This window comes from Ictidomys tridecemlineatus, chromosome 4, assembly GCF_052094955.1.
Source record: "Ictidomys tridecemlineatus isolate mIctTri1 chromosome 4, mIctTri1.hap1, whole genome shotgun sequence".
In the NCBI taxonomy this organism is placed as follows: domain Eukaryota; kingdom Metazoa; phylum Chordata; class Mammalia; order Rodentia; family Sciuridae; genus Ictidomys; species Ictidomys tridecemlineatus.
The window spans coordinates 52,791,008-52,815,685 of record NC_135480.1 but is presented as its reverse complement, the minus strand read 5'-3'; the positions used below and the strand labels follow the sequence as shown (position 1 = coordinate 52,815,685).

Sequence of the window (24,678 nt, the reverse complement as noted above, 5' to 3'; positions counted from 1 at the left end):
AAGAGGGAAGATTTCACTTTATTATTTCAACAGTCTCACAAATAAACCCAACACAGCCAGAAACACTGAGCAAATAAAGTGCCAATGCAGAGAGGCCTGGCATCAGGAGGGAGGAATCCAGTTCATCTCCATGTGCCCAGCCTAGAAAGATTTCTATTATACGAGAGTGAGGGCAGCTAACATACCAGGTAATCCACTCTGAGCTAAGGAACAAAAAATCATACCAGGTGGGGTCTGTGAAGGATAAAGCAATAGAAAAGTCAGAAAATATTCATTCCTCAAAAGAGTCAGGCATAGAAATATCAAATGACAAAAATATTCTTAAACATCCTATATTTGTGGTGGTCATCCAATAAGGAATGAGATAAGTCTGGTACTTCTTGCTCCTGCCTATCCTCAGAACTATGATGTAGGTAGACATTCCTCTCCCACTCCCTCAGAGGCACCTGAATTTTCTAAGACTCTGGGAAGAACTGACCTCACCTTCTTATCTTGACAGCCCCCTCCAAAGTAGACAGTGCTCCCTTATGAACCTCAGGGAGATAAAAGCTATCAGAGTAATCCACTTGGAGCATTTAAAGAAAGTTAATGAATTTTAAGACTTACCCTAATTGCCTTTAGGCATTTTTAGGTGTCTCCATCAAGAAAATTGCTTACTGATTTTCAGAGACCAGAGGATCATTAAACGCCATGTAATCATCCCCCTAATGCTATATGGTCCTAAACTAAGAACCAGAATCACTTGCATCTTTGCAGAATCTGAGAATTCCTGGCTTACTTGGTCTAAAGGGAATTCAATAAGGATAAACCAGAAAGAGCCTGAAATATGCCTCACATGTGGTCACAAGTCAAGACTTGGAGTTAAACTTTAATGTAGGAAAACAAGGAGTTAAATATTTCAGCTCTATCCTAGGATAAGACACAGGACAAAGCATCACATGATAGGTAGGAGAGGAGTGTGGGAAGGAGCAAATATCTCCTAGGTAAGGGAATGGGTGTAGCTAAAGGACAGACTGAAGTTGGCAATCCTTGGTTCACATACTGAGCTTCAGATGTAGCCTAGTCTGCTCCACTATGGTTATGCAGATATGTCCATCCAGCTTCCTTTGTAGAGGCTGATAGGAAAGAGGCCTAGGGAATGACCCAGTGACAATGACCAATGACTGCCTAATTGTTCAAATGGGGGTCACCAAGTTCCTAATCTTAAGGAAGCTTCTGTGAGGGTAAAAATATTCAGGTTCCAAAAAATTGTTTGACAGTGGCAGGAACTAAACACTAGACAAAATAGTTGGTGGATGGAGTATTATGCAGCACTAAAAAATGACAAAATCATGGAATTTGCAGGGAAATGGATGGCATTAGAGCAGATTATGCTAAGTGAAGCTAGCCAATCCCTAAAAAACAAATGCCAAATGTCTTCTTTGATATAATGAGAGCAACCAAGAACAGAGCAGGGAGGAAGAGCAGGAGGAAAAGATTAACATTAAACAGAGACATGAGGTGGGAGGGAAAGGGAGAGAAAAGGGAAATTGCATGGAAATGGAGGGAGACCCTCATTGTTATACAAAATTACATAAGAGGTTGTGAGGGGAATGGGAAAATAAACAAGGAGAAAAATGAATTACAGTAGATGGGGTAGAGAGAGAAGATGGGAGGGGAGGGGAGGGATGATAGTAGAGGATAGGAAAGGTAGCAGAATACAACAGTTACTAATAGGGCATTATGTAAAAATGTGGATATGTAACCGATGTGATTCTGCAGTCTGTATTTGGGGTAAAAATGGGAGTTCATAACCCACTTGGATTTGATCTAATGTATGAAATATGATATGTCAAGAACTTTGTAATGTTTTGAACAACCAATAAAAAAAAGAAAAAAAAAACCAAAATAGTTGTTGGTAGTTGGCAAGGTTCAAAGTGGGATCCATTAAACACCATGTGAACTACTGCTGTGAACCAAGGGTAGACTTGGGAATATCTTAAAGTGATACTTACAGCTGGCTATTTTTCCTACTTGTCCAAACACCACTTATATGACTGAACTGAAGGGGGGATTCCATTGTAGGTATGTTTATGCCTAAGCTGACACCCTAACAAAAAAGTTCCAACCCCTACCCTCATGATATCCCCAACTCTTTGATAGGGGTCAGGGAATACTGAGCAGTTATAAAAGGGTTGTTCTTAACACCACCCAGTGCTCTACTTTGTAAGAAGTCAGAGCTGGGGACTTCCCCAAGCTTTGATTCCCTGCCTGTCAGTTTTACTCCGTACCACCATCCTAGAAAGGTTCCCCCAGGAGGCCTCCCTACCAATTGATTCTACTTAGTCTGCTCCCTTCTATTCTGGCCCTGCTCAAAATTTCCTTTCCTTACCCCTATTTCCAACTACTTTGTCAAGCTAGGCAAAAATATTGACTGGATCTTGGGGACACTCAATGTCTCAGTGATGCCCCTATTATTCACTGAAGCCTTCAATTATATCTCAGAGAGGGATTAATATTCCTCCATCTGTGGTTTCTTCCCCTTCCTCCTGTTCAAGAAGTTTTCAGTGAAAGACTATTTCATTTTGTAGCTTCAGTCTTTAGGCACTGAGATAATGGCCTACATGTAACAATTTAGGGGAGGGAACTATTAGTGGGCTTGGCACCTAGTAAAGAAGGTGACCCAGTTCCTCCTGGAATACATTTCCAAGCACAAATCTCCCTACCCTGCCTTTTTGTTTTTTTACACATACCTCTTTGCTTTCCATTAAGGCTTGAAAACAAATGAGTCAGCACAGGAGCTTTAGCTTAGAAATCAGGTTTGAATTTTAGGTCCCTTCTGTCACTGACTTTAAATATAAGTTTAGATAATTCACTGGCCTCTCTGGACCTTTAAATCAAGGTTTGGACTAGATTACTTATCTGGGCTCTTTACCATCAATTCATACTTGATAAATCAATTAATTAGAAGGGATTCTAATTCCAATACATAGGTTTCCTATATCTCTGAAAGAGATAAAAGTCAGGTTCCTGTTTGTTACACATTTAGCTATAGGAAAAGCAAGTGTATCTATGAAGAAATACAACCTGGCAGCCCCTACACTTAACTAATTAATTTCTTGGAAGAAGCAGAGAAATAGGCCACAAGGGAGACCTGGCAGTGTCAAAAAGGGTCTATAAATTAAGTGATCAAAGAAGTAGAAAACAATGGCTGTAACCAGACAAGATCTCTAAGCACAGACAGTAGTCTATAAAGGTGTGAGTGGGAAGGAGTCCCTGGAGCATCTATTAGAGGGAAGGACTTGGTCCACAGCAAGTTGCTACAGCATTTGGTTCAAACCCAGTTTTCTCAATCTGTCAACCTGGTGTGTGTGCACACGTTCAGATATGCTATAGACTGTAGTTATGCTTCTGAAGTGCTGAAATGAGAAAGAAACATCAGAAAAATGACACCAAATTAAAAAAAGACTGAAGGCAAATCAAACTTTGGTTTAAAAGTTCCCCATTTTCCCCACTTTGTATGGTTTTATCACTGCTCATTCTGAAGTATGGGCTACAGAGTTTTGTGGGATGGTGAACAATGGGGGTGGGAAGGGGTGGGCTTTGGGTATGATTGAAAGCTAAAGGCAGGATGTAACCCACATACTGTCTGAGAATCCTCTCATCTCATGACAAATGAGTTTGACTTTTCCTGGCAAATCTGAACACTTACTTGTCTTCATTCAAAGAAACTGTCTCCACAAAAGGGATTTCTTCCCTGTCTGTCTTCCCCATGATCAGCCGGTGCTTATCCAAATTTATGATACACTGAAAACAAAGGAGAATCACTGGTCACTTTATTGTTTTGATATTGGGGGTTGAACCCAGGGTTGCTTTACCACTAAGCTACATCCCCAGCCATTTTCAATAGGGTCCCCATACAAAAGGATCCCTGCCTCAAAGAAGAAACATCAGAGGAAAAGTGAAGTCAATCCTACCTTCAGGGATCGGAGAGTTTGGAGACCAAGAGACAAGTTTTTCTCATTGTCCTCTAATGAAAAGAAAATGAAACAAAAAATAATAAGATTCAGACATTTCCTTGATGGCTTAGAAGCCAGTTTGATAATCATTAGGTTCATTTCATCCTTCATTCCTTCTGGCCAGCAGCTAATGAACATCTGTTAAGCATCTATTATTAAGTAATTTTCTCAGATCACTATAGTTAAAAAGCAAGGGATTTCAGGAGCTGTATATATGTGTGTCTTATGCACATGGTTGTCTGTGAGCAAGGTATATTCCCCAAAGATAATTTGTATTTTTCTGTTATTAACTGGATTATGTTTTTCATTTAAAAAAAGGATGCAGTCAAGACTCAAATGCAAGTCTTTTTCACTCTAAAAGACAGAGACCTGTAGTCAAAAACAAGAACAGTTTAGAAGAGAATGCATGAGAGGAATATTGTAGGAGGTAGATGGGAAATTATTAAGGGATTTATGGAAAAGGAGTGAGAGGATTTTGTTTTGTGCCACTAATTAATGGAAAGCTCCTGGGATAGTTTCACCTGCACACAAAAATGTTTGTTTCCTTGCTCCATGATTTTTAAGTCTGAGTTCCACAATTGTTTTTCTGATTGATTTTTAGCATGTCTTAAATTAGCTTGGGTCCATCTAATACTTTAGAGGACAAAATTGGAACAAGGTCTATAGCACAGAAAAATGAGAAACTGGGATTTTGAGAAAGTATTTACAGGCATGAGCTCTCATGAGGGTTTACTTTAGGGCCCATAGGTTCAGTTCCGCATTTTACTCACCAACCACAGCTGCTGGGCAGTCCAGGCGCAGGGAGCCCATTGTGATCACTAGGTGCTCTATCTGGCCCACCACTTTGAGATGTCGGGGTAGAGAAAACTTTTCTCCTTCATGCTTGTGAGATCTGACATGCTCCTTGAGTCTGCACCAGAAAGAAAGATATCAGAATCCTCTTGGCAGAGGTTTCTGGTAGAATCCAGCAATGCCTACCTTCTGATCCACAACTGGAATTCTCTAGGGATTTCTGGAGATTAATTTACTAAAATAAGAATTATCCAGCCTACATGTGTTTCAGCATTTTGTCCTAAACATGCCATAGGAATATAAAAAAACCCTAAATTTTGTTTACTATTTTCAAAAAACTTATATCACTATCTGCATTGGTGAAATAGGAAAGTTGACATATTCAGAGAGTATCCTATTCTGCATCCTAACTTCCCACCTATGTGTGAGCAGTTTAGTTAATATGTCCTTTTACTCGTCTGTGGGTAACAAATATCAAAGAAGGTGGGTTAATCCTAATTTTAGAAGGTTTGTCTCAGGCTATAAGGTTAGTGGGAGCAAGTATGTATTTCGTAAATGCATTGAATAATGGTATCAGCAAGGAATATTATAGAGAAAATTCTCATTAATTTGACTTTTCTATTAAAAAAAAAGCTATTCTCTGAATATTACCTGGCAAGAAGAAGGAAAAGAATAGCACCAATGTTTCACATATTATATAAGCCTTTTGGAATAGCTAGCACCCGAGCTCTTATGGGTTGGTAGATAAATACTTAATTATGGACTTTCTGTGCCAATGCTTCTGCTTTCCTCCACATCCTGTCTTTTAGTGTTACAGCCTATCCAAAAGAAAAATAACTGCAGTTTTACAGATGGTTATTAATTTCTCGAGAATCATGGCAGTCTGCTACCTAATTATACACAGAACATTATTAGTTGTTCTGGAACCATCATGTTGCACCATATCTCATCTCTTTACCACATAAGAGCTCAGGATTCATCCCGCAAGAGCACTTGAGTCCCAGACTCCTCCATCACCAACACTACATAGCAATATACAAAATACATAGAGTCAACTTCAAAGAGTCATAGTGGTGGTGAGGGATAAAAGACGGAGTAGACACAGAATGAAGCCCTATATAAAGCCTACTTAAGAATATGGATGTCTTGAATGTAACTCAAACTGGACCACGATGTCTATATCAGTGATTGTATCATTGCAGAGATTTGAGCTAGCTAATAATTTATTGTACTTAGGGCTAGAACTATGGAAAGTGATTATTGGGTCGATCTTACTGATTCTGGGCTAGACTTCAAGGCCCATCTGGTACTTTGAAGGAAAGAGTAGAAAGAAGAAAAGAAAAGTAGAGCTTGAGTAAAAAGTAGGCAAGATACAGATGGTTTTCTCCGACTAAAAGAGGGAGAGAGCCCAGTTCTATCTGTTAAGAGAACTGAAGACATTCGATATACTAGGCGTCCTCCTCTCACTCATTCCCCAGCAGGGGAAACAGTAGGACCTGATTTTACATGTTCTTCGTGGGGAGGAGAGGCACTAAGAAACTCCCAGTGAAATCACCCCTATGGGGGCTGGGGATGTGGCTCAGGCGGTAGTGTGCTCGCCTGGCACCTGCGGCCCGGGTTCGATCCTCAGCACCACGTACAAACAAAGATGTTGTGTCTGCTGAAAACTAAAAAATAAATATTAAAATTCTCTCTCTCTTTCTCTCTCTTTAAAAAAGAAAAAGAAATCACTCCTATGACAACCAGGGCCCAGCAGCAACAGCAGCCTATTCTTAGTTCCGATTAATGCTTCTTCGGGCAGTGTGTTCTCCAGGTCCTGAGTAAGTTAAGACCAACAATATCCCTGCTTTTACTCACCAGGAATAACAATAGGACAGTTACTTCTGACTTACTGTCTGGTGGTCCAGAGCAGGGCATATGGTAAATCAGAAGTCCCATGTTCTCATTCCAGAATCTACAGGTCTTTGCTCAGAACTTAATAGGTGGGAGATAATAGAAAGCCTAAGACTTCCTGGCTCACTGACTTCTCCCAGATGCCTGAGAACCTACCCCTTGTTTCCTCTCTAAGAACTCTGGTTCCAGCTGAGATCTGACTTTTGTATGTTTCTCTTTGTACTTCTGTGGATGTCTAACCTCAAAATAGATTCAAGCAAAAAGTGCATTCACATCTGATTTCCACCCAGAACAAGTGGCTACTTACCCCAATCTGTCTACACAGGCTGAGGAGATGATATTGTATTGACAGCCTGTGTCAACCAAGACTTTCACATCCTTTCCAGCACACTGTGGGAAGGAAACATATTGTTCAATAAAAGCCAGAGAAGCAATAAGAAAAGGAGAGGCAGAGAAGCAGCAGACGTCAAATGAAAGGCAGGGTTGGATAGCATCCTCCCAATTATGGGTTGGTAGGATCCCATCTTTACCCACTGCTAAATTTGCCTCTAATTGGCTCTTTTTCCTGCTGAATCCAAGGGTGACAAAACATCTCAAAGGACTTTGGGTATTTAATTCTATATACCAAATATATTTTTAAAAAAATCACATACCCCTTTATAAATCTGATGAAAGTTTTGGTCCTTCCCATAAAGATGAACATGCAAACAAAATATTGCATATACTTCCAGTGTTTCCCAGAATGCCCCCTTTAAAAGTCATTTATGAATTCCACGATGAGACCCACAGTCTAGAAGGTTTGGAGGAAAGCACCTTTTATAGGGATCATAAAGGGCCCCAAATCCTGCCCTCAAGCCCAGAAAAGCTATTCTCTGAACATTACCTGACAAGAAACCAAAATCATATCATCATCCTCAGACTTCTTTAGCCCCTCAGACTTAGCTTGATTGAATTTGTTGGTCTTGGAGGCCCAAGGTACACGACTGCTTCGGAACTTAGACAGGTTGGTTTCCATGAGTCGCCTCTGCAGAATGTTATGAGGTTGCTTGAGGGATAGAAAACAGAGACTTCTTAGAGACAGGTAACTTCCCCCTTCTCCTTCTACTCCCAAAGTACCACAAAAATAATGAAGGAACCTCACATGATTGAACTCTACCCTCACATGATTGAACTCTACCCTTCCTTCAAGTGGGGATTTCTCATTGTCAGCAAGTGCTATAAGCCAATTTTCAACAGGTTACCCTGAATAAATGAAAAGGTAAAGTAGGACACTGGAAAATATGGATAAAACCAATGACTACTCTATGGCTCAACAGAGTCGAAAAACCCTGGTGCTGTGGACTCCTGCCTTTTTTTTTTTTTTCCCTTGTAAGGGCATTTCAAGGGGAAAGTGACCTTATTCTGGAATACGTAATCTGTAAATCAGTGCCTTACAGAAAGGGGAGCTCACTCCCACAGGCTGAAGAAATGTACCTTGCTATTTACTTTTATGTCACATTTTACTCCTTTAACATTATTATGTACACCTAGTCTGCAAATGCTTTGATGACATGGCTCTTGTGTGATTCCATGGGATGGATGGGGTGGAAAAGGGATTCACATTTGCTGAGCAAGCTTTTCAACAGACATACTTTGGAATCTCACAGAACCCATAACAATCATCCTCACTGATAACCTCAAATCACTGGCTTTTCTTGCCTCATTTTGTTATCCAACCCCTTTCTTCAATGGGTCAAAAAGTTGGGGCATAAGAGGGGCAGACACTAACCAAGAAGCAGGAATTTATTTAGATCTTATGTGTGTGCCAGGATACCCAATATTAGAAAGCAGAATGAGGACTGTTTAAGTCTGATTTTTGATAGAGCTTAGGAGAGTTTTTCCAGAAGATGTATTCAGGCCCTTTTGTTTCTACTCCAAGTGGCCCCCTAAGAACATCTTTTGAAGTCGCTTGACCTGAGAAATTTCTATACACAGGCATCTAATGCTCAGTTTATAATACACATAAAAATCCCTTAAAGGGGGGCTGGGGCTGGGGCTCAGCGGTGGAGTGTTGCCCTGGCATATTCTAGGTGCTAGGTTCGACCCTCAGTACCACATAAAAATAAATAAATAAAATAAAGGTATTATGTCCAACTACAACTAAAAAAATTTTTTTAAATCCCTCAAAGGATATCTAACATATAACACATTCCTTCTTCAATTCCAGGTGGAAGGGAATGAATCACCCCCAGAAGCCCAGAGCCTAAAATATTCCTAGGGCAGGGGTAGCACTGGAGGTCTTCATTATCTTCCACCTTACAGATTTCTAAGGAAGAATGGAGTCAGATCCATGACTCACTATAACCCTGGTGAGGTGAAGAAATGAATTCCTAAAATATACTGGTTCTTGGCAAAGCAGATTCTAAATTAGTGTCCCCGGGGAAAGAGGCGGGAAAGGCACTTATAAAGAAAATGAGAGCTTCCTAGCTTCATAAGGGGCTAGAGGAAGTGCTAACTCTGTCCAATTTTGTGATGCAATATGCTTTGCTCCTCAAAAGAAAAGTAAATTCTTCATCCTGTTCTCTCTCACTAATAGCCTGCATTTCCTGCTCAAGCCTTCTAAAGCAGGGTGTTTGTTTCTTTCAAGTTCATGCCTAGAATGAATTTGTAGAATTGAAGATTGGAAGGGGTTTCACAAGCCATCTAATCAAATCCCTTTTACCTAAAGCTTGGGACTCTCCTATTTTTTAAATTATTTTTTATTTGTTTTAATTAATTATACATGACAGTGGAATGCATTTGTGTACTTTGCTATATCATACATAGATGGGATATAATTTCTCATTTTTCTGAGTGTACATGTTGTGGAATCATATTGGTCATGCAGTCACATGTATACATAAAGTAATAATGTCTGTTTCATTCTACTATCTTTCCTATCCCCACATCCCCTTCCCTGCCCTCCCTTCACTTCCCTCTACCTAATCTAAGGGAACACTATTCTTCTTTAGTGCCGAGCCCCCAGCCTTATTGTGAGTTAGCATCCTCATGTTAGAGAAAACATTTGGCATTTAGTTTTTTGGGATTGGCTGATTTCACTTAGCATGATATTCTCCAACTCCATCCATTTACTGGTAAATGCCATAATTTCACTCTTCTTTAAAGCTGAGTAATATTCCATTGAGTATATATACTACATTTTCTTTATCCATTCATCTATTGAAGGACACCTAGATTAGTTCCATAGTTTAGCTACTGTAAATTGAGCTCATTTTTATTATTATTTGGTGCTGAGGATCGAACCCAGTGCCTCACATGTGCTAGGCAAGCACTCTACCACCAAACTACAACCCCAGTCAATCTTACACTGGTCTTGCTGAATACTTCACTTCCTTACTCTTAATCTTGCAGTGGGGCCTAATCTAAGGACAAATGAGGCAAATAAGGCAAGTTCTGAAATTATCCTCCTTGAAGTCATTCTATTCTGTATTATCTTCTGTATTTTCCTTTCTTTCTCCTAGATCCTTCCTCCATAGGCTAAAGAACATCTCAAATTTTCTAGACACTAAGGAAAAAACTCACCCAAAACCCCAGATACTGCCTCTTGAACTCATCCTCATCTGTAATCACACTCTTGTCTATAATTTTTAAGCCTAAACCATTAAGTCTATTTCGTGATATACTATATTTTTTTCACTGAGATTACTTCTGATCTCACAATACCAGTAATGATCTAGAATCCAGTAGGCAATTTTCAGCCTTAATTTTACTTTACTTCTCCAGTGCATTTTGCCCCCTATCTTTTCCTTTGTTTTTTTAGTTAGTGACCAAAAAAGTTCAAACTCCTACTCAGTATAATATATTCATATATCTGTTGGCTGCAGTGGCACATGCCTGTAATCCCAGAGACTCAGGAGGCTGAGGCAGGAGAACTGCAAGTTCAAGGGTAGCCTTGGCAACTTAGTAAGACCCTCAGAAACTTGGTGAGAACCTGTCTCAAAGAATAGAAAGGACTGGGGATATAGTTCAGTGGCAGAGCACCCTTGAGTTCAATCCCCAGTACCTAATAATAATAATAATGATAAAATATTAAATAATAATAAAGTATTACAATATAAGAATAAAGGCGAGGCAGGCATGGCGAAACCTGCCTATAATCCCAGTGACTTGGGAGACACTGGGCAACTTAGCAAGACCTTGTTTCAAAGATAAATAAATAAATAAATATAAGATCTGGGGATGTAGCTCAGTGGCAGTATGCCCCTGGGTTCAATCCTTAGTACCAAAACAGACAAAAAAAAAAAAAATTAAAGGTGAAAGCCTCTTTAACTTCTCAGCCCCTTAATAGTTCCACTTCCTACAAATAATGATCATTACATATAGAAGTATATACTTCTAAAAAATACAAACATGCATAAAATAGGATTATACTGTAACATAGATGCCAATGACCGACTGCACTGTTACTTAAGAAAAAATAACTATTATGTTTGAGCTATTGTATTTATTGGTATCCAGTTGTGAAAATGGTTTTCTCACTTAAACTAAAACCCTGCAAAAGTTTAGGAGTTAGAGGAGTTGGAACTTCTATAGTCATAGGGTATGATTAGGGTTGGAAATAGGTTAGTTTATTTTTTTTTTATTTTTTATTTTTTTTAATTTTTCACATTTTTAATTTTTTTTTTTATTGATTGTTCAAAACATTACAGAGCTCAAGACATATCATCTTTCATACATTCGACTCAATTGGGTTTTGAACTCCAGGTTAGTTTAAAGCCTATGTAATACTCCTATTTGACTCAGACAGCTGGGAATAATGCCAAAAGTGTACTCTTTCTGTAAATCAGAAGACTGAGACTAATTGTTTGTTTGGACAGGTTTTCAGATTTCTAGAACAGCTGAAAGTTAGTGTGGGTTCTAAGCCAGAACTGAAGATCATAAGTTTAAAGATTGAAAGGGGGAGCTGAGATTGTGGCTCAGTGGTAGCACACTTGCCTGGTGTGTGTGACACACTGGGTTCGATTCTCAGCACAATATATAAATAAATAAAATAAAGGTCCATCAAAAACTAAAAAGTATTTTTAAAAGATTGAAAGGGCTCATGTGGAGCCTAGCATAATAAAGAAAAAAGATCTACATCAAGATTTCACATCACTATGGAACATCATAGGTGACAAAGATTCCGAAAGCTTCCAAAGAGAAAAAGATGAGCCACATCCAAAGGATTAGGAATCAGAATGGTACAGGACTACTGAGCAGTAACAATGGGTGCTAAAGGACAATGGAATAATGCCTTCAAGAATCTGAGAGTACATAATTTCTACAACTAGCCAAACAATCAAGACTTAGAGAACTATTTCCCCTACATCCTAAAGAAGCAACTGAAAGATATCTTCCACCAAAGTGAGGGAAACAAAGAGAAACAAATGGAACATATCCCCCCCCCGCCCCCCCCAAAAAAGGATCCAATAGAGAAAAAAATGACAAAGGAAAATCTGAGAATTATATTGAAGGAAAAGTCTAAGGAATAGGTTTTCTATCAGGCTTTAAGAACAACAAGTCTGAAAAAAGTAGGCCCAAATCTTCATCATGTCAGCTTAGGTCCTGACTTTCTAAATAAGACTCCTAAAGCACAAGAAGTAAAATTAAGAATCAATAAATGGAAATGGATTCAAACTAAAAAGCTTCTTCTCAGCAAAGGAAACAATAACACAAAGAGAAAGCCTACAGAATGGGAAAAAAATCTTTACTACCTGCACCTCAGATACAGCACTAATCTCCAGGATACATAAAGAACTCAAAAAACCTACCATTAAAAAAAAACAACTCAATCAATAAATGGGCTAAGGAAATGAACAGACACTTCATCATCTCTAGCAATTAGAGAAATGCAAATCAAAACTAAGATTTCTTCTTACTCCAGTCAGAATGGCATTTATCAAGAATATAAGCAATAAGTCCTGGCAAGAATGCAGGGGGAAAAGGTACACTCATACATTGCTAGTGGGATTGCAACCATTGTGGAAAGCAGTATGGAGATTCCTCAGAAAACTTGGAATGGAACCACCATTTGACCCAATTATCCCACTTCTCAGTTTTATACCCAGAGGACTTAAAATCAGTATACTACAGTGACACAGCCATACCAATGTTTATAGCAGCTCAATTCACAATAGCTAAGCTATGGAACCAACCTATATGCCCTTCAACAGATGAATAGATAAAGAAAATGTGGTACATATACACAATAGCATATTATTCAGTCTTAAAGAAGAATGAAATTATGGCATTTGCAGGTAAATGGATGGAACTAGAGAATATCATGCTGAATGAAATAAGCCAATCTCAAAAAACCAAAGGTTGAATGTTTTCTCTGATAAGCAAATGCTGGTCCATAGTGGGGGAGCTTGTAGGGAAGAATGAAGGAACTTTGCATTATGCAGAGGGGAGTGAGGGAAGGGGTAGGGCTGTGGAGATGGGAAGGAGAGCAGAATGAGACAGACATCACCCTATATACATGTATGATTACTGGTGTGACTCAGCACTATGTACAGCCAGAGGAATGAGAAGTTGTGCTCCATTTGTATACAATGTGTCAAAATGCATTCTACTGTCATGTATAACTAATTACAACAAATTTTAAAAAAATTAAAAATAGGGGGGAGGGGGCTGGGGATGTGGCTCAAGCGGTAGCGCGCTCGCCTGGCATGCATGCGGCCCGAGTTCGATCCTCAGCACCACATACCAACAACGATGTTGTGTCTGCCGAGAACTAAAAAATAAATATTAAAAATTCTCTCTCTCTCTCTCTCTCTCTCTCTCTCCCCCCTCTCTCCTCTCTCACTCTCTCTTTAAAAAATAAATAAATAAAAAATAAAAATAGGGGGGAAAAAAAGAACAACTAGCCCAAAATGAAATGGGAAAAATTGCAGCTTCAGGAAGGATGTCTCCAAGAAAAAAAAAATTGGACTTGCTAGATCATCTAAAGTTTTAAGGTTCTTGGAGAGATTTTAATTTACTTTGAAAATTAAGTAAAGAAAAACACAAAGAAAGTAATTTTGAGAAAAACAAATTTTTATGTAAGAAAAAATCATGGTATATTTGACTCAGCTGAGAATGTAAATATAGTTATAATAATATAAACTGATTTGATCCAAAATAACTTTTTATCAGAAGATTAGTATAATAGGAGAGAGAGGATATGATGGGAAAATATAAGAAAATAAAATCTTTACCCATTTTAATGAAATTAGTAGATAACAGTAAAAGCAATAAATCAAAAAGTAACAGTATCACCATTTAGAAATATGGTGATCCTTAACACAAGCAGCAGTTTAATTTAATTTGCATATACATATTTTATAAATAATAAAATACAAAAATATCCCATATAATAGGAAATAATTCAGTCACAAGAAAAACCAGTTTACAGTGGCCTAAATACAGGTCTATTTTTCTCACAAAACAAGAAATTTGAAGGTATTGACATTAACTCATCAGATTAACAGCTTTTGAGCTGTTAACCAGATGTTTTACCATCTTTGTCATTCTCTTGAACATTCCCCATGGTCATAATATAGGGACTTCAGGTTTATATCCATATTTAAGAAATGAGGAAGGAGAAAGGGACCATGCTAATGCCATCCATTCCTTTTACCAGAATAAAAGCTCTCCCAGAAGTTCCCTCAGTAGTTCTTTGCCTATATCTTCTTGGTCAGAACTCACATGGCCACTCCTAGCTGCAAGAGACCTTGGGAGAGAATTTAGTTTTTCTATTCTCTATAAAGGAGTCAGGCAGATAGAAACAGGCCTGGAGTTAGCATCCACATACCAGAGAGAACATTTGACCTTTGGTTTTTTAGGATTGGCTTATTTCACTTAGCATGTTAGTCTCCAGACCCATTCATTTACCGGCAAATGTCACAAAGTCATTCTCCTTTATGGCTGAGTAATATTCCATTGTGCATATAAACCACATTTTCTTTATCCATTCATCTGTTGACTATTTTCTTTTCCTAACCTCCCTTCCAAGTACTGTTGCTTCTTCCTTTGAAACATGTCTGAAATAAATCTACTTCTCCTCCTTTTCACTATCTCCGATCTAACCAAGACATAATCAATTTTTATCCATACTGCAACAGCCTCCTAATTTGTCTTCTACCTATTCTTTTATCCAATCCAGTCTCTGCATTGTAGTGAGAGTGAGTTTTTAAAAATATACTCTCTTACTCAAAACTCTTCAATAGCTTCCCACGTTCTTCAAACAAAATTCAAACTTTTCATTATGGACTACAGGGCTGGTTCCTGCTCTTCTCTCCAACTTCCATGTACCTGTCACTCATCCCTTTATGTATTTGATGCAATCCATGCTCACTTTTTTGTTCAAAACGCTTTCCCATTCCAATACCTTTATATCTGCTAGCCCCTCTTTTTGGAATATTCTTCCCCAACTCTTCAAATAATTAGCTTGCTCTTAATTTTCAGATCTCAGCTTAAATGTCACTTCCTGAGACATAACTTCCTTGACCTTCTATTTAAAGTAGGCAACCCACTTCTTTGATAACTAACATATTTCAGTTTTTCTTTCATAGCAATTGGAAACCCAGAATTATTTTGTTTATTTACTATTTCATTTCCCTCACTAGAGTCTCTTTTTAAATATTCTTAGTTGCAGATGGACACAATATCTTTATTTTATTTTTTTATATGGTGCTGAGAATCAAACCTAGTGCCTCACACATGCTAGGCAAGCACTCTACCACTGAACCATAACACCTACCCACTTACTAGAATCTTAATTACACAAGGGTAGAGACTCGATCATAGATATATCCCCTGCTCTTGACACAATACTGCATGGACAGACCTCTACCCATTATTTCTTCAAAAAACCTTCTCTTGATTAACACTATCTAGTTCTTTCTTTCAGAATCCCTTCAATAGTTATATAATAGTTTGTATTGCTTGTATTCCCACTTTTTGACTATTTCATTATAAATGTGCTTAAGTGTTTTCATCTATGAAATACTGTCTTTCCAAATGCTATCTTGATGCCCTTCAAGATACACAGTACTAATTAGCAAGATAGGTGCTACAGGTACCTTGGTGGACTTTTGGAGATAATTCTCAAGTCTCCTACCTGACTTGGATCCTACTATACGCTAAACCACAACAAGACAGCTACTAAATCTAAGAAGTCCCTGGGTCTATATATTTTGAAATGTGACTATTATAGGCATCTCAGCTTTAACCATGCAAGTTATAATGTGGTGTCTCCATCACCATCCAGAGCGTCTGAAGGAAACTGGTACTGTGGGCAGAGCTCTATTCTGGGTGAAATGGCTGAAGTTCCTCAACCTAATGCAGCACTGCTTAAACATCTCTTCCAACCAAGCAGTAGAGTAGAAAGAAAAGTGAGGTGAGAGGAAAAAGACTTGTAATGTGGGGTGCCACAGAATTATGATTTGAGTAAAACTTCTAAAGCCATTTTCTCAACCCCTTTACCAATGCCATACTAAACCTAGACAAAAAGAAATTAATGCATTTCTGTAGTGCTCAGAACAGAACAGACTGGAAAACAGAACAAATGATAGAAGTCTGCTTTCTTTGTAGCATTTATTCCCAGAGGAGAAATCCAAGGTCTCTAGATAGCATTAAAACCACAACTAGAGCCAGGTGTGGTTGCATGCCTGTAATTCCAGCTTCTCAGGACACTGAGGCAGGAGGATTGCAAGTTCTAGGCCAGCCTTGGCAATTTAGTGAGACCCTGTCTCAAAATAAAAAACCAAAAGGGCTGGAGATGTAGCTCAGAGGTAGAGTGTCCTTGGGTTCAATCCCAAGTACCACAGAAACAAAAAACAAATCCTACAACTAGAGTCAGCAAATATGTCCCACAGGCCAAATATGGCCTGGTGCCTGTTTTTATAAATAAAGTTTTATTGGAATAATGTCCATGTCTCCTTTTGCAAACAAGAACAGAGTTAAACAGTTGAGACAGAGTTTGGCCTGTATAGTTGAGAATGTCTGTTATTTGGTCCTTAACAGAAAAATTTTTTCAACCTCTGATTTTGAGTAGTGTCTAAAAGTATATGATTTAAAGTTCAAGTTACTAAGTACCTCATTAGTACTTTTGTGAGGATTAAGAGAAATTATCCATATAAAGCATTTAATACCATGTCAGATATAAACATTCAAATGTTACTTGTGTGCATATATGTGTATTTTAAGTTCTCATACATAGCCTAAAGTTGAAGCTGGATATCATTCACTTTTTTTCTACCCTAAAAGGGACTGAAAATCCTATGTTATTTTAGTCCTCATACATATTCTATAGACAACATAGACTCTGATTTAAACCCAATACACATATATCTATCTCTAACCTTAAAAATTGAAAAGGGCACTAATATCTCTGCCTTCTTTTCTTTGCTTACTAGCTGAATATATGATACGTGATCCATCCTGTCCCATATAAACACAGACAGATTATTATTGTATTTACAGTTCCTAAAGACATATGGGAGGGGCTAGAGCCCAGTAGTAGAGCACTTGCCTTGTACATGTGAGGCACTGGGTTTCATCCTCAGCATCACATAAAAACAAATAAAATAAAAGTATTGTGTTCAAGTACAACTAAAAAATTTTTTTAAAGAATACTTGGGCTGGGGATGTGGCTCAGTAGTAGAGTGTCTGCCTGGCATGCACAAGGCCTTGGGATTGATCCCTAGCATCTCACACACACACACACACACACACACACACAAACACACACACCAAAAAAAAAAATCCTTAAAAATAAATAAATAAATGTGTCTGTGTGTGTGCGCGCGTGTGTGTAGATATAAATATGAATCTGCCTAATGCAGGTTGTCACATTGCCCTGGGGCCTTCTGTGTTCTGTTTTCTCTGCCACTGCCTCATGATCCAACAGAAATGTTATTTCTTTTCTTTTCTTTTTTTTTGCATTACAATTCTTATTACACATATACAGCACAACTTTTCATATCTCTGGTTGTATATAAAGTATGTTGACACCAATTCGTGTCTTCATACATGTACTTTGGATAATGATGTCCATTATATTCCACCATCCTTGCTAATCCCTCGCCCCCTCCCTTTCCCTCCCACCCCTTCGCCCCATCTAGAATTCATCTATTCCTCCCATGCTCCCCCTCCCTACCCCACTATGAGTCAGCCTCCTTTTATCAGAGAAAACATTCGGCATTTGGTTTTGGGGGATTGGCTAACTTCACTTAGCATTATCTTCTCCAACGCCACCTAGTTACCTGCAAATACCATGATTTTATTCTCTTTTATAGCTGAGTAAAATTCCATTGTGTATATATGCCACATTTTTTTATCCATTCATCTACTGGAGGACATCTATGTTGGCTCCACAGTTTAGTTATTGTGAATTGTGCTGCTATAAACATTGATGTGGCTACAGACATGTTATTTCAGAGAAAATAGCATTTTCCAGATTTTTATTTGCTTGTGGACTGGTCTGAGATGGAGGTTTCCCAGCTATACATACAGACTAAATTTTCCAGAAAGGATTCACAAATGGGTAAGAAACTGAAGCAGATAACCTATAAAATTCCTCTTACTCTGAAGTTCTACAGAGCATGCTCTGGAGGCAGCCTTCTCTCACAGACAGCTGCTCAGAGGGAATGGTAAAGCTGTAATTAGATGTTGACCTCCATTCCTGTCCTCACACAGGCCAGAATGATGACTTCTTCCTCTACTTCTCTTGCATTTATTGTAACATCGTGACAACTAGCAAAGTCTGCCTGGTTGTGCTATTTACCTTTTTGCATGATGTCTATTCAAAATCTACATTTGAATAACTATTAAAGAGCCCAAACTTATTCAAAAATCAAAATCCTGGTTTTTATTCATTATCTCACACCTGCTCCTACTGTTTTCATACCCGTTTCAGTAAATGACAACTCTGTTATTCCAAATGTTAAGTCAAACACTTTGAGTTCGGGGCTGGGGATGTGGCTCAAGCGGTAGCGTGATCGCCTGGCATGCATGCGGCCCGGGTTCGATCCTCAGTACCACATACAAACAAAGATGTTGTGTCCGCCAAAAACTAAAAAATAATTATTGAAAATTCTAAAAAAAAAAAAAAAAAACTTTGAGTTCATCCTTGACTGCTCTTTCTTTCAGACTTTTCATTCAATCCATTAATCTGCCTTCAAAATATATCCAGAATATGACTTTGTCCCCTTCACAGCTACCACATGCTCTGAGGCACCACCATCTCTCACCTGAATTACTGTATAATAGCCTCCTGATCATTCACCCTGCTTCTATACCTTCTATAGTCTAATCCAAATAAAGCTTGAGTAATCTTTTTATAAAATAAATCATGTCATGTCAGCCCTCTGCTCAAAATCTTCCACTGGTCTCCCATCTCAGATAAAAGCCCCCAAAGCCTCCATACTAGCTGACAAGGTCATTGGTAATCTCGTCTCCCACTGCATGTCTGATTTTATCTCCTGTAGCCCTCCCCTTTGCTCATTTTGTTCTAACCATACTGGCCATCTTACAATTCTTCAATCATATCAAGTACCCTGGTGCCCAGGCCTTTGCACTTGCTATTCCTTCTCCCTATATCACTCTTTCCAAAGATCCTTTGATCTTTCATTTCCTTCTGCATATCTTCAAATGTAATCTTATCAGAGAGGCCTTTCCAGACTGTCCTGTAAGAAATAGTAAGGTTTTAAATCCATGCTGGACATTACCTTCTCTATTCCCCTAATCTAGATTTATTTTCTCCACAATACTGATTATTGCCTGATATGTTAAATATTTACTTGGTTTTATTTTCCATCTCTTCTCCCCAGAAGAATACAAGTTCCATAATGTCAGGAACTCTGTTTTGGTTTACCATCATATCTCCAATGCCTAGTTTACCACCTAACATGTAGTAGGTACTCAATAAATATCTTTGTGATAAATGAACCAATGTGTCGTATCCTAAGTTACAAACTTCTTATAGATAGAAACCTTTCTATTTTCATCTTTGTGGTCCTATCACCTAGACTATGCTGAACACAGTCCAAATTTTTGTTATAACCAGGATTTGATGGCAATTCTGGAAATCATTAGTTTGAAACATCTGGTGTTATACTGGTATTTCATGCTTCTCTCCTAAGGTTCCAAAGTTCTCTAGCTCTAGACTTGTGGCATTATGGATGGCTAAGCTATAGGGCATTGCCCTAGTCTACTCTGATTGAGAGATTCTAATCAGGTATTTCATGGTCAGTTTGTCTCAATATTTGCCCTGGCCTTCATTCATCTTTGCCCTGGCCTTCATTCCTAACTGTAATGAATACAACTATAACATTTGGCTATTTTCAGAATAGGTAGGAAATAATAGATAGGAAAGAAAAACTCTCTACTACCAGACAAGGATATGGCTTAAAGCATATAGATCAATAATAATATATTGGAAAAGGAGCATATTATCCATGACATGACTTTTTAAAAAATATTTTTTAGTTGTAGATGAATACAATATCTTTATTTATTTTTATGTGGTGCTGAGGATCGAACCCAGTACCTCACATGTGAAAGGCAAGCACTCTACCATTGGGTTATAGCCCCAGCCCCCATTAAGTGACATTTTTAAAAACTAAAAAGCCTTTGGCACAATGAGAAGAACTTTTTTAAACCTGGTACCTAAAACAAGAGAAATTACAATAGGCAAGACTGCAAGAATGGAAACATTCTTTTTTCCAGCTTCATCAAGGTTAAAAAAAATCAAATATAATATTACTTATATCTCTGGTTTTAATTCTTAATCTAATACAAAATAAACAACAGAATGAAAGGATAAACAAAACAAGAGAGCCAGACATATGAAATAAAATTAATTTCCATAGCAGAATTTGTAGCAGCCATTTCCAAACACAAAATAATAAGACAAAATCACTTTCCTGGGCCTAAAAGAACATGACCACTTTGTTTGCCTATAGGTCATTTCTGCCAAAGAGGGCTGACGTATCACTGAATATTGTAGAAATTACATGGTATGAGGTAGATAATTCAAAAAAGTCAACAGCATAATTCAAAGACAGGTTACTAATATGGGGAAAAACAAAAACCACAATCTTCATGTTGCATAAACCCCAAGTTGGTGAAAGCTAATTTTTCTTCTTCCTCTTCACCCTCCCTTTTTATCCCCTTTTTATTGAGATTTTTTTAAGAATTATCAACTAATTTTAACACTTTCCAATTTTTACGTCTACTAAGAGAATATGGAGTCTTATAAAGTAACATGATAAGACATATTTCTAAGATTGTACTGAGACTGCAACATCAGTCCCAAAAGAGCTTAAAACATGCTGTCTCACCCTAGTCTTACAGCTGTCTAAATCTTACCTCAGTTTGCTTTGGTTTCTGTGACCTGTTCTCACTCTTCTGTGCAATAACTTGCACATTAAAGGTGAGAGAACAGTGAAAGAAGGAAATTAACTCCATGATAATGGGTACATAAAGTGTGAACCATGGCTCAGAGCTTCACAGTCAACTGCTGTGTGTCACACCTATGGCAATATCCTGCTTCTTGAGGATGCTTCCTCTTGCATCTACTGCAATGTTCTATGCCATCAGCTCCTGGTGGCTCGATGTGACAGATTGGAGTCAGAAAAGCAGATGTAATTCTTCTAACATAGCATGAAGTAGTATAACAAATCTTAGGAAGAAGGAGACTGTGGTAGTTCTTGGGGAGGGGGGAGTCCTTGACAATCCAAGACAATCAAATGTCAAAATCTAAAATCCAATATGAAAAAGTCCACATTTTAATTCCCCTCCTAATATTTCCCTCTTTACTGATTTCTGAAGCTTCCAGGACCTAGGACTGTTTTGGTCTGAAGAAGTGAAGACTTGAGGATGGGCTGCTAAATGAATCTAGACTGCTTTAAAGAGAGAGAAGGGAAAAGGGAATCATGTCTTTTGCAGGAATACATGTCACTCTTCACTCTGCATTAGCATGATCAGATCAATTATTTTGTGGCTTAGGCAGAAAAAAAATGTTTTAAAAACAGATGACTGGAGTAGGTATCCTTAGCACATAAGTCACTAATGGCAGGGAGGGAAAATTGGTTGGCATGGGTGTGTCATTGGAACTGTTTAAAAAGAAAATGTAGATGCAGAATCTCTACCTTCTGTTACCATCTTGGAGCCAGAAATGGCAATTTCAGTGAACCCTGTAGCCAACAACCACATCAAAATTAAATAGTTCAAAAATTCAAAATATGAAAATACTAGAAAGATTATGTAGAACACTTATTTCAGTTATAAAAGTGACATAATTAATGTTTCATAAATTACTCCCAGATTAATAAAGTTATTGTGAATTTAGTACAAGCCCAGATAAAACTACAAAGTTAAACATAAATTTGGCCCCTCATTACTACAGTGACTGAGGGATGAGAATCAGATACAGTCCTTTGGTAACCTTTAGTCGTCCATCCCCATTCTATAGATAAAGGACAGCATGGTTTTTAACCCAGGTTCCAGGCCTGCACTCACTTTTACTTAATGTCAAGTCTTCCAGAAACGAACGACTGCACCAGCCCCAGCTCCATCTATTACACACAATAGCTGGACAGTGAGTTGGAGCAGCCTGGCTTCCTCCTTCCACCTATACCTTGAGGGGGGTGGGGTGGAGGAGAGGTGCGAATGATCAAGAGATGTCTGGGGTTAAGGGAACCTTCCCCTTTTCTTTCTGCCCAGTCAGGATGGAAAGTCAGAGGTAGATAAGACCAAAACCAAACGAAGAAGTAGATTCTGCATAGGGAGGCATGGAGTGAACCAAAAGTCATCTGGATATGGTGACTGTCAAGAAACCTCTCTTTCCACTCTTCCTTCACTCATCCATTAGGAGTCACCTCTGTCTGGGTCATAGGACCTGACACGCAGCCTCTGAGGCAGCGGAAGCCCACGCTGAGAGAGGCTGGAATCCTAAGAACCAAATTCAGTATTAAATATGCGAGAGGAAAGGAGACCTGAAGGAAAAAGGGTAGGTCGGCAGGGTCTCTTCTAACCGAAAGGAGAGGAGAGAGAGAGAGAGAGAGAGAGAGAGAGAGAGAGAGAGAGAGAGAGAGAGAGAGAGAGAGGCAACCCCAGAGCGAGCGCAGGTTAGGAAAGGTACTACGGAATCCCTAGAGAAACCCAAGTCACAAGGGAATGCTGGAATCCCCCTGAAAGAGCATCGGCCCAGCAGCGGGTGACTCAGTGAAAGCAGCAGCGGGGTCATGCCCCCAGCCGCGCGGAGGTGACCTGGCTGCAAGGGCGGGGGCGTGAGCGGCGGCGAGGATCCCAAGGCGGGCGCGGCAGTGGGGACTCACCGTGTCCTTGGACGAGCCCAGCTTCTTGAGGCCATCCAGGGGCAGTAGGTCAGCGGAGTCCTTGTGGATGAACTGCACGGCCTGTTTCATCCGGCGCTGCTGCCGAAGCGACGCCGCCTCCCGCATTTCGGTCTCCTTGCGGCCGCCCTCCGTGAGGAGCCCTGAGTAAAACATTGCTGAGGCGCCCGCGGCCGTGGGGCCCCGCGGCTCGCGGCTCCCGGCACCCAGCGCCCTCAGCCTCGAGCTGCTCCAGCACTGCAAGCACAGCGCGCCGCCTTTTATAGCCGAGCATGACGTCATGGGAAGCAGCCAATGAGCGGGGGCTGGGCGGGGCTGGCACATCACCCCGCCCGGAGCTCGGCTCCTTGAGGTCCTGGGTTCTCCGCCCACCTCGGTTCTACCAGTCACCGGGAATACTAAGCAAGGAGCGAACCGGCCGGCTGGCCAAGGATCCACGCAGCCGCTTCCCCCCACCGTCCCCCTTCCCATGTGGGTGCCTCGCATCCCCTGGAGTGTGATGGGCTGTGGGGCCCAATGCTCCAGCAGCCTCTTTCACCCAGCCGCCGCCCTGGTGCCAGCTCACCTGTCCACGCTGTAGCTGTCCCGGGGATCACCGACAGTTGGGCCATGTCCCAGGTTCTGGCGCCCGCGCCGCAGCTCGGCTTCTCGGATTCGCACCTCTGTGCCTTGCCCTGAGCCCACACCCACTGCACGGAAGAGGGGTGGCTCACTCTGAAGTTGAGAGAGCTCAGAATTTCTCCTACTACTAGTCGATCTCCACCTTCGGGGACACGTGACTAGAGAAAGGGCAGCCTGTGCGGGAGGGCTGGAGTCAGCCTTTCCAGGACCCTCCTCCTGGCACCTTCTACCTGGATCCAGGCATCCACGGGCTCGAGTCAGGGAAGCTGGTCCTGTTGCAAGCCTTAAGATTTGCTGAGGTTTGGGGAGTGGACAAGGTCCCGCCTCCGGGCATTACGTATTGGAACGCCACACCTGCTCTTGACACTGATAGAAAGCACCTGTTTTTCTCAGCAAACTCTAGGGCTTATAGTAGAGGCTGCGATGTCTTTCACCCATCTCTCCTGCATCGTTGTGGAAATGGGTCATACAAACCCCTTTTTCTTCTGAATCATTCATACTTTCAAGGTATTCTGTGGGGACCTTCAGGCATTCAGGGTTCTGGACTTGATGTTGTAACTTGGTACAAACCATGTTTCCATCCTGCACGACACAACTACTCTCTCCACCCCATCTCACAAGAGCAGGCTGAATCAGAAAGATCTGCACTTTAAAGAAAACCAACAATTCAAGTAACAATAACGACACTTATTGAACCTTTACCATGAGCCAGGTACACAAATAAGCAAAATGCAGCATTTCACTGAGTCCTGGTAACATCTTATAAAATAGTATAGTATTTCCCTTTATGGAGAAACATCTGAGACCTCCTAACTGGCCTGTGAATATTTCCTAGTTCCTTTCTTAAAAATTGTTCACTGTGCTCCCAGAGTGATCGTCTCAAATTTTAGGTGCCATCATTTCACCTCTCTGTGAAAAGCACCTCAAAATACATTCTACTGCTCAGGAGATAAACACCCATATTCTTGTGTGGTCTGCCCACTTGTCCTTGGACTCTTCACTTCTACTTGATGAAC

The 24,678-nt window shown here is 39.8% G+C and overlaps 1 protein-coding gene across 1 annotated transcript; it reads right to left on the bottom strand.

Annotated features, from left to right (window-relative positions):
* On the bottom strand, positions 1 to 23,295 carry Nrip3 (nuclear receptor interacting protein 3). Its single transcript, XM_005326818.4, has 7 exons — positions 23,024 to 23,295; positions 7,567 to 7,728; positions 6,991 to 7,073; positions 4,769 to 4,908; positions 3,957 to 4,009; positions 3,692 to 3,786; positions 1 to 3,398 (listed from the first exon to the last, which is right to left on the bottom strand). Exons 1-7 carry the CDS (start codon positions 23,195 to 23,197, stop codon positions 3,383 to 3,385), a joined length of 723 nt encoding a protein of 240 aa, XP_005326875.1. The 5' UTR covers positions 23,198 to 23,295; the 3' UTR covers positions 1 to 3,382.
* Between the last annotated feature and the right edge of the window lie 1,383 nt (positions 23,296 to 24,678).

Excerpts from the sequence above, each read along its gene's own strand:
- Nrip3 (XM_005326818.4), bottom strand. The coding sequence starts at position 23,197 with ATGTTTTACTCAGGGCTCCTCACGGAGGGCGGCCGCAAGGAGACCGAA. Across the intron at positions 7,074-7,566 it reads TGATTTTGGTTTCTTGTCAG|TGTGCTGGAAAGGATGTGAA; the intron begins GTAATGTTCAGA and ends TCCTTCCCACAG. Across the intron at positions 4,010-4,768 it reads CTGCCCAGCAGCTGTGGTTG|AGGACAATGAGAAAAACTTG; the intron begins GTGAGTAAAATG and ends TCTTTTCATTAG.